This window comes from Pinus tabuliformis, chromosome 5_2 (genome assembly GCF_031772625.1).
Source record: "Pinus tabuliformis cultivar Carrire ecotype Pingquan chromosome 5_2, CPIR1, whole genome shotgun sequence".
In the NCBI taxonomy this organism is placed as follows: domain Eukaryota; kingdom Viridiplantae; phylum Streptophyta; class Pinopsida; order Pinales; family Pinaceae; genus Pinus; species Pinus tabuliformis.
Window position 1 is genome coordinate 789,640,749 of NC_142306.1, and position 10,742 is coordinate 789,651,490.

Below are 10,742 nucleotides of genomic sequence, written 5' to 3' on the forward strand. Positions count from 1 at the left end.
TTCCAAAATGCTTTCCTTTCTTCTCAAAGGAATTCTCCTTGATGCCAATAAAAAGAATAAGGATGGAAAGACCTAAGAGGATATAAGAATTCCTCAGTTCACAAGCATGATATCAAGTAGCAACAACGAGCAACTGCAACTAAATTTAGTCCCTCAGCCTCAACTCAGCCCACTGCAACACCAATTCATCCCATAAAATCTATGATCCCTCCTCCTCCACCATATCACCACCCTCACCTAGATCCCTCAGATGGAGAAGAGAGAGACATAACCATGATCTTGGCTTTTTCCATGAGATGACACAAATATATTCATGAATCAGATTACTTAGATAGTGATAAGGAAGCAACAACTATTGCAGATCCTTTGGAAATACAAGTGCCTCAAGGAAATGCAAACATTGCCTCCATGTCATCTATGCCCAATAACTGCTCAAAATGGATTGAAATTGACAAGAAGAAAGGAAAAAAAGACCTTTGAGCAACTCCATAATCGTTTATCTATATATTTTGTGTCTTGACTCTCTACACAACTTTTTGCATTATGGGTTTATTCTTGGATATGGTCAAGCATCTTGTTTGGAAAGCCATACAAATATTTAATTTAAAAAAAGCATATTTATTCTCACACTAATGTCCACTTTTTTTGCTAATAAACAACCAACTAAGTGGTATAATTTTTTTGATTATATAAATTAATGAAAAAAAAAAAATTCTCGTGCGAAAATAAATTAAAAGATAAAAAAACATTTCAATATTATAGGTTATACCTTAAAAAAAAATGGGTTTCATGTGTTTTAATGGTTTTATTGTTTGGGTTTTCAATTGGATTTTGGTGATAAATTTTTAATTAGATTATGATTTTTAATTACTTTAAATGTATAGATAGATTTATTAAAAAATTATGTTTCCACGCATTCAATAAATTATATATTCTAAATTATATAATTTAAAAAGATACTCATCAGATTTAAAACAAAATTAACCTATTCAAAAGTAAAGTTCATTAAAAACTTCAAATATCATTTACAGATCATTTACAAACATTTTTGCTTGGATTATTACAACATAAGTTACGTTTAGTCACAGATTACGATATAATTTACATGAATGGCATGTGTCTCTTGTTTCCACCAGTAACCACAACACTAAATTCAAGGCATGGGAGGTCCTCTGCACCAGGGAAGGGACAGAGACTACTTCAATTACCACTTTCGGTGTCGCGTTCAGCAGGGTGATCGGATGGGAAGACCTGACTCCTCTCAATGTCTCTGCTCACTATCCGCGTAAGCGAACAAAGGCGAGTAACGGGAGATCTCGAAGACCGCTGCCAACCATTTGGTGAACCTGGACGCTGATGGCCTTCCCCGGGAGACGAGAAGCTGTCGGGCCTCTTGGGTATTTCAATGGCAATCTCAGGCATTAACACTCTTCCACCAGAAGTTCCCTCATCCATGTCTGGTTTCCTCTGCTTCTGCCAATCCCAAGTGAATATATTTGTTGGCTTCTGCAGATTGTACTCTTCTCCATAGCTTCCACTCTGCTCTTGCTGCAAATTCAGATTGTCTTGGAAGCCTGAAGTAATTGGTCCTAGGATTGTAACCGAAACCTGCTCGACTCTAGCGCATTCCGAAACTGGCTGTTCCAGCTGGGCGCCGGTTCTGCAAATGGGACAAGTGGAATGGGAACGAAACCACCTGTCTATACACTCGACATGAAAACTATGCCTGCAATTTGGCAGAAGACGACCTTTCTCATTTTCCTCGAATTCGCACAGACACAATGCGCACTCCAGCCCATCTGTGAAGTTCTGTGATTTATAGAGAAACATGGGTAGAGTTTCTAATATCGCAGAATCCAGCCCCATGTTCCACAGCCTCTCTGGTTCTTCTTCCGTAATATAAAACTGAGGAGCGGTAGAAGCCAATCTCCGTCGAGTCCGTCCGAAAAATCTAGTAGGCGATACCGAACTCCATCTGGCATAAAAGTGTAGCAAAATGAGTAGCAAAGCCGGAAGTAGGAGACATATTCTGGCCAATATCACGGTATTGTCATAGACGAAATATCTGGGCTTGCCATTTTCCTGAGGTAGGTAATGATGATCACTTTTCGAGATCATCGTATATCAAATTGAAACCACAGAACCGAAATTTTGTTTCAATTTGGGTGATCTCTGTTGAATATGTAATTTCAACGCAGACGTACAACGCCCGATACCGCTCAACAAACCCGCCTGAAACTTTTTGGACCACTTTCCGGCGAAGGCAGTTTCCGTATGATCGAGCCCGATGCAATCAAATTTGGGCACGTGTTCCTCCCTATACGTCATCATATGTAATATTTCGGGACGTAATGATCAGTCAGGTAAGGCCTCCCGATATCTCCGTCCGCCGTCCGATCTGCCTGATCGATATCCGTCGTCCATCGCTCCTACCTGCGTACAAGCTTGCATTAATTACATAGCGTGGAGTAAAACTTAAGTTTGGTTGACCATATATTTTATTAATGCATTGTCATAAGTTTTTTTTACAGCGCAGTGTTCGTGTGGTAATATTGGCACACGGGATGAAAATAGATGCCAGCAGCAACATAAAGAAAATGGTGGAGCGCATGTATCTTCAGGGAGTTGAACTTTGTTGATTTATGCAAGGAGCGAATATCGCACAGCAGTGCGTAGAAGAAGAATGAGAGTTTTTGTATGTCTTTGTATTTTATTTTTGTGATATGCACAGCAGTGGGAAACAAGAAGTGGTAAATGTAAAAGCTCTTTTACAGCAGTAAATCCATGTAAATTTATTTTACAGCAGTGAATGAAGATTTTACACAGCAGTGTAAAAATCATTTTGTAAAAGAGACAGAGTATTTTTTTGGTAAATCCCTCTCAGCGAAGAGGATGAAGTTTGTATCAGACATTTTGTTTTAATGAATAGAAATCCTTTTTATGGTGATGTAATACTCTGTTCTTCAGTCATTTTTTTAAAAAGCTTCCCTGTGCACAAAAGATCCTGTGGAGAGGAAACAGAGCATTGCCTCTGTGGAGTTTATTTTGTTTGTTTTTGGGATTTTCTCAGAAAAATCCCCAACAATGGTATTAGAGCAGGCTTAAGCTCTTTGAAGGTGTTCAAGAAGCTGAAGGAAGGTTCCTTTTGTTGCAGCAGTAAATCTTCTCCAGCAAAGTGAAGTCTCAGGCAAAAGATTCAGGTATTCCTCAAAGTTTTCTTTTTGTTACTGCTGAAGAGACAGTCAGTGTTTTAAATACAAAGTCAAGGAATGGCTAGCACTAGCACTAGTATGGGTATGTTTAACACCCAGCTCCCACAGTTCAATGGGAAAAACTATGACTATTGGGCAATAACTATGAGAGCCCTGTTTGCCTTTCAAGATTTATGGGAAATAGTTGAAGATGGTTTTGAAGAACCAGCAGATGAAAATGAGTTTAATAGATTAACTCCAGCAGAGAAGGATCTGCTGAAGAGCAATAGGAAGAAGGATTCAAAAGCCCGTGTGTTGTTGTATCTAGCAGTAGACCAGAGTGTGTTTCCAAGGTTAGCAGCAGCTAAGACAGCAAATGAAGCATGGCAAACCCTCAAGACAGCCTATCAAGGCATGGAGAGAGTGAAGACAGCAAAACTACAATTGCTGAGAAAAGATTTTGAGAATCTGAGCATGAAGGAGTCAGATAATATTGACTCATTCTTCACACATGTGATTGGTTTGGTCACACAGATGAGGACTCATGGAGAAACCATTGAAGAAAGGAGGATTGTGGAGAAAATATTGAGGGTCTTACCCTCAAAGTTTGATGCGATTGTCACCACCATTGAAGAGACAAAGGATCTCTCAAACTTTTCAGTTGATGAGCTACATGCATCACTGATAACACATGAGCAGAGGTTGAGTAGGAATGAAAACTCATCTCTAGAGCAAGCCTTCAAGACCCAGATGTCTTTTGGAAGAGGAAGAGGTCAAGGCAGTGGAAACAAGAGAGGAAGATGCAGAAGCCAGAACAGAGGTGGAAGGAACAGTCCAACAAATGCTCAAGGAAGAGGCAGCAATCCAAATCAGAACCAAGGCCAAGGCAGCAACCAACAAAGAGGACAACATCATGCTCAAGGACAAAGGTATGAAAAATCCAATGTCCAATGCTATTATTGTAAAAAATATGGGCACTATGCCAGTGAATGTAGGAAGAAGCAGCATGATATGAACAATAGATCAAATGCAAATGTTACTAGAGAAAACATCAGTCAAGATAATGTGTTGTTAGCTTGTAGCATGGCTGAAACAAACATTGAAGATATATGGTTTTTAGACTCAGGTTGCAGCAACCATATGACAGGAAGCATAGCCTTCTTTTCTGCCCTAGATAAAAATGTGAAATCAGAAGTCACACTAGGAACTGATAACAAAATTTCTGTTATGGGAAAAGGAGAGGTAAAATATTTACAAAGCAAGGAGAAAGGAAAACCATAGCGGATGTCTATTATGTCCCTGGAATGAGATGTAACCTCTTGAGTATTGGACAGCTTGTCCATAAGGGGTACAATGTTTTCTTTAAAAATGATGTATGCACCATCATGGATATAGCACCCAACAAACGATGCATTGCTGAAGTGAAGATGACAAGGAACAGGATGTTCCCTCTCCGGATCAGGGCAGATTTGAAAAACAAAGGAGAAATTGCAGCAGTCACTCAAGAGGCTTTCCAAAGCGTGCCAAATGATGAAAATTGGTTGTGGCACTTGAGATTTGGACATCTCAATTTTGGAGGTCTAAACTTGTTAAGCAGAAAATGAATGGTAAGAGGACTACCATTGATAGAGAAACCGGACAGCCTTTGTGAAGGTTGCATATTGGGAAAACAACACAGAGAAAGTTTTCCATCAGGTAAAAGCATAAGGGCAAAGGCACCCTTAGAGATCATCCACTCAGATTTATGTGGACCGATGCAAGCTCCATCATTAGCAGGCAGCCAATATTTCCTAACATTCATTAATGACTTTACAAGAAAAACTTGGGTATATTTCCTTAAAAAAAAAAGTGAAGTGTTTGAAAAATTTAGAAATTTCAAGGCACTTGTGGAAAACCAAAGCGGGCTGCATATTAAAGTTTTGAGAACTGATAGAGGAGGTGAGTATATCTCCAAGGAATTCCTAAGATTTTGTAGAGAAAATGGAATTCACAAACAGTTTACAGCAAGATACACCCCACAGCAAAATGGAGTTGCTGAAAGGAAGAACAGGACCATCATGGATATGGCGAGGAGCATGCTGAAGGCAAAGCATTTGCCAAATGATTATTGGGCTGAAGCTGTAAATTGTGCAGTGTATATTTTGAACAGGTGTCCTACAAAAGCAGTGTTGAACAAAGTGCCGGAAGAAGCATGGAGTGGGAGAAAGCAAGGAGTCACCCACATGAGAGTTTTTGGATGTGTGGCTTATGCACACATTCCAGATCAGCTAAGGAGGAAGTTGGACAACAAAGGGGAGAAATGTCTTTTCATTGGATACAGTGAGGAATCCAAAGCTTACAGGTTGTATATCCCATCTACCAAGAAGTTTTTTGTCAGCAGAGATGTTCAATTCATTGAAGAGGAAGCTTGGGATGGAAGCATAGAGAAGACAGTTAATGTTAAAAACTATTTGTCTCATGATGAAGATGATGAGGAGGTGGCTGAAATGCATCCCCAAACAACAGCGCCAACACAAGGACAGCAAGGGACACCATTGAGGATAAATGAGAGTGCTTCTCCAAGCACACCACAAGGAGGAAATTCAAGTGCGTCTTCAAGCACTTGCACACCAAATGAAAGAGGTAAGAAATTTAGAAATCTAAGTGATATTTATGATGAAGGAATGAATTCCTTATTTGCCTTGTATTGTCATGTTGATGATCCTATTCATTTCGAGGATGCAATTAAAGATAAGAAATGGATAGAAGCTATGGATGAGGAGATGAATGCCATAGAGAGAAACAAAACATGGGATTTGGTTGAGCTACCAAAAGGTAAAGAAGTCATTGGAGTGAAATGGGTTTACAAGACTAAGAGCAATGCTGAAGGTAAAATAGAAAGACACAAGGCAAGGCTGGTTGTCAAAGGGTACAAGCAGCAGTATGGAAGAGATTATGAGGAGACTTTCGCCCCGGTTGCAAGAATGGAAACCGTGAGAGCAGTGTTGTCCATAGCAGCTCAAAACAAATGGAAAGTCTACCAAATGGACGTGAATTCAACATTCCTAAATGGAGTGTTAAAGGAAGAGGTTTATGTTGAACAGCCTCTAGGCTATGAGAAGAAAGGTGAAGAGCACAAAGTGTGCAAATTGAAGAAAGTTCTTTATGGGCTGAAGCAAGCGCCAAGAGCATGGTACAGCAGAATAGATTCATATCTATTGGATAATGAATTTGACAAGTGTGAAGGAGAACCCACTGTCTACATCAAAGAAAAAGATGGTAAAATTTTGATTGTTGTCTTATATGTTGATGATGTTATTTTCACAGGTAATGATGATAAGCTTATTGAGAATTTCAAATCAGTCATGAAGGAGGAATTTGAAATGACTGACATGGGTTTCTTGAGATACTTCTTAGGCATAGAAGTAGATCAAAATGAAAAAGGAATTTTTATCTCACAAGCTAGATATGTAAATCAAGTGTTGGGCAGATTTAACATGCAAGAATGCAAAACAGCGATCACTCCCACAGTAATGGGATTAAAACTCAGCAGAGAGGACAGCAGCAAGGATTTTGATCCTAGTTTGTACAAGAGTATTGTTGGCAGCCTTATGTATTTAACAGCTACTAGGCCTGACATTATGTTTGCTGTTAGTTTAATTTCCAGATTTATGGAGAGGCCAAAGGAGGCACATTGGCAGGCAGCAAAAAGAATTTTGAGGTATGTCAAAGGTACCAAAATGTTTGGAATTTTATATAATGTCTCAGAACATTCAGATTTGGTTGGATACACTGATAGTGATTGGGCTGGAAGTGTAGATGATCGAAAAAACACTTCCGGTTATGTTTTTCATATGGGTTCAGGAGCCATTTCATGGGCTTCTACGAAGCAGTCCATTGTAGCATTGTCTACAGCAGAGGTTGAATATGTGGCAGCTACAACAGCATCATGTCAAGCAGTTTGGATGAGAAGGATGTTGAGGAGCTTAGGCCAAGAGTAGGCAAAAGCGACAGTGATTTTTTGTGACAATAGCGCAGCTATTGCATTGTCCAAGAATTCAGTGTTTCATAAGAGAACGAAACACATTGATATAAGGTTTCACTACATCAGAGAATTGGTGAACAATGGAGAAATTGGCCTAGAACATTGCAGGACTCAGGAACAGGTTGTAGACATCTTGACAAAGCCACTGGATCAGAAAAGCTTTGAATTTTTTTAGGAAGTGTCTTGGTATGACCGAATGCCCAGCAATTGAAATTAAAGGGGAGTGTTGAATATGTAATTTCAACGCAGACGTACAATGCCCGATACCGCTCAGCAAACCCGCCTGAAACTTTTCGGACCACTTTCCGGCGAAGGCAGTTTCCGTATGATCGAGCCCGATGCAATCAAATTTGGGCACGTGTTCCTCCCTATACGTCATCATATGTAATATTTCGGGACGTAATGATTAGTCAGGTAAGGCCTCCCGATATCTCCGTCCGCCGTCCGATCTGCTTGATCGATATCCGTCGTCCATCGCTCCTACCTGCGTACAAGCTTGCATTAATTACATAGCGTGGAGTAAAACTTAAGTTTGGTTGACCATACCTTTTATTAATGCATTGTCATAAGTTTTTTTTACAGAGCAGTGCTCGTATGGTAATATTGGCACACGGGATGAAAATAGATGCCAGCAGCAACATAAAGAAAATGGTGGAGCTCATGTATCTTCTGGGAGTTGAACTTTGTTGATTTATGCAAGGAGAAAATGGTGGAGCTCATGTATCTTCTGGGAGTTGAACTTTGTTGATTTATGCAAGGAGCGAATATCGCACAGCAGTGCGTAGAAAAAAAATGAGAGTTTTTGTATGTTTTTGCATTTATTTTGTGATATGCACAACAGTGGGAAACAAGAAGTGGTAAATGTAAAAGCTCTTTTACAGCAGTAAATCCACGTAAATTTATTTTACAGCAGTGAATGAAGATTTTACACAGCAGTGTAAAAATCATTTTGTAAAAGAGACAGAGTATTTTTTTGGTAAATCCCTCTCAGCAAAGAGGATGAAGTTTGTATCAGACATTTTGTTTTAATGAATAGAAATCATTTTTATGGTTATGTAATACTCTGTTCTTCAGTCATTTTTTTAAAAGCTTCCCTGTGCACAAAAGATCCTGTGGAGAGGAAACAAAGCATTGCCTCTGTGGAGTTTATTTTGTTTGTTTTTGGGATTTTCTCAGAAAAAATCCCCAACAATCTCGAACCACAAAACTGCTTAGATAGCCTGCCCTGCAAAGATAGCAAGCTACAACTACTTGCTCTTTATGTGGTTCGCGCCTTCAATTTCGCCCCACTTGGCAGCACCTCCAATGCTTCTATGAACCAAAAATGGTTTTCTCGCTTTTAGAAGCCGAGAAATGCCGCGTTTGTTTCGACGGATTGGCGATGAGGGTCGTGATAAAAAGGTCATTCCAGAGGCCCATTTTCAGCCACGCAACCTCCAAGAATCTGTATTTGTAAAAGTTTTCAACCACGCAACTTCCAAGAACCTGTGTTTGCAAAACTCTTCAATTTTCAAATGCTTTTAGAGTTGACTGCAGAAATATGGCTCAGGTTAAAAATTGTAATTATTCTGGCAAGATATTTTAACACAACTTGCTAAATACAACTTCTTAGTTGGAAAAGACAAATACTCTTCACTGCATTTGTTATAAGTATCAAGTGTTTTACGTGTGAATTTATACTTGGTCTCCTCAGCTTTTCCAACCAGTCACTGTTACCTCTATCTCCCTTACAGTCTCTGTTTATAAACCATCCAGATGTCTTGACTCTGTTTATAAACCATCCAGATGTCTTGACTGAAAAAATTTAGAACTGCCGACCTGGGTAGGTGCCAGTAGACATCGAATTGATTATTTAAATTAATGTCCACCGTCTGTCCCTTTTCTTCTAGCTCTGCAGGACCCCTCCATCCCATACGAATTCAAAACATACTTAGTTTTCAACATTTTCTATCAGTTTACGTACATGGGTGCAAGATTCATAGCTGAGGAGCACTGCCGACCTATGATTTTGCGTTGCAGGTTTTTGAATTCCCTATACCCTTACAGCTGTGATTTCCTGAAATGACTGATGCAACGTACAATTTTGTAGCGTTTTGGCATGTTTTCCTTTCATTCAACAAAGAACGTTTGGTATTCTTCAGGGGATAAAGAAATTGGGATGCTTTGCATCTGCTCCCTTGGATGATTGTCTGTTGTATTTGTAGGTTAGCTTGTATGGTTTTGGAGTTGGTAGGGTAATGTTACTACCTGGTTCTTTGTTTTTTTTTGTTTATAGTTGGCCATGCATGCAATCTTCTGCATTTACAACCATAAGTCCATCATTGGTAGCTTCCAATTTCCAAAGGTGTAAAATAGAACAAGAACAGAATGCTGAATTGGATCAACTAACACGTGTTGTTGAATTCTGAGTGTATTTGGAATTAGCAATAGAAGAATTTAATCGGTTTTTGAGTAATCTTATGACTGCTAGGATGAATGAGATATATGGGTAAAGTGGATTTTCATGGATTGGGTTTCCTGCTGTAAAATTTGGTGTTTTGTATGTTATTTGCACGTTGTTTTCTCTAAAATGTGATGCGTTGGGTTTCCTGCTATCCAACTTGATGTTTCATATCAGGTTTTATATGTTATTTGCAAGTTTGTTATATTGTTTATCTTTATTTGAAACATGATGGGCTGGATTTCCCACTTTAGCACTTATGTTTTAGGGTTCACCACCATAAAACTTGTCTTTTTCATATAGGTTATCTATAAAAAAACAAATTCCCACTTTAGCACTTATGTTTTATGGTTTACCACCATAAAACTTTTTTTTATATAGGTTATCTATTAAAAAAAATAAAAAAAAATCGCTAGTTAGTTTGGGAGAGTGTTTAATTTTTTTTTGGAAATGGATTAAAGTTTTAATTCAGAAATTGTATTTGTCATGATGAAATATTTGATTTAGAGTTTATTATTTAAAGTAGATTTGGATATTAAAATTATTTTTTTCATAGTCTATTAAATTGGAAATTAGACTAATAGTAAGGTTGTTGCTTGTGTGTTTTGCAGTTTCTACCACACTTGTCTTAAAGGCAGCAAGGTTTTCTCTCTGAAAAATTAGGATAAAGTTATTTATTAGTGGGGTTGTAGCTCTCCAAAGCATATCTGGTTCACCTAGTTACCATGGTATTTTAAAACTTAAGAATAATAATGAATAGATGACTATGAGGAGAATAGAGCACATCAAATGAAAATATTTCTAATACAATCTGCAATCACATTTTCACCTGTTAGTAAATTTAGATGAAAATAACTTTCATGTAAAGACCATTTAAATTTGTAACTTTTAGCTTCTCTGATTCAAACGTGGCACCCAACAATTAGAATATAGCATACCCAAAAAGTGACCTCCAAATTCAGAAACACTCCTCATGTAATTTTAGAGAAACCACATCCTCTGAAGCAACAGAAATGGAAACCACAAAGAAATTTCTGTAGCTTCAGAAGATGTGGTTTCAGTGGATATATAACTTTGAAATTCAAAT

At 38.4% G+C, this 10,742-nt stretch overlaps 1 protein-coding gene across 1 annotated transcript; it reads right to left on the reverse strand.

Moving 5' to 3' along the window:
• Nucleotides 1-1,128: 1,128 nt before the first annotated feature.
• On the reverse strand, nt 1,129-2,118 carry LOC149161669 (RING-H2 finger protein ATL2-like). Its single transcript, XM_089434963.1, has one exon. It carries the CDS (start codon nt 2,116-2,118, stop codon nt 1,201-1,203), a length of 918 nt encoding a protein of 305 aa, XP_089291089.1. The 3' UTR covers nt 1,129-1,200.
• Nucleotides 2,119-10,742: the final 8,624 nt, after the last annotated feature.

What these genes read in the sequence shown, in the direction of transcription:
- LOC149161669 (XM_089434963.1), bottom strand. Translation starts at nt 2,118, where the DNA reads ATGATCTCGAAAAGTGATCATCATTACCTACCTCAGGAAAATGGCAAG.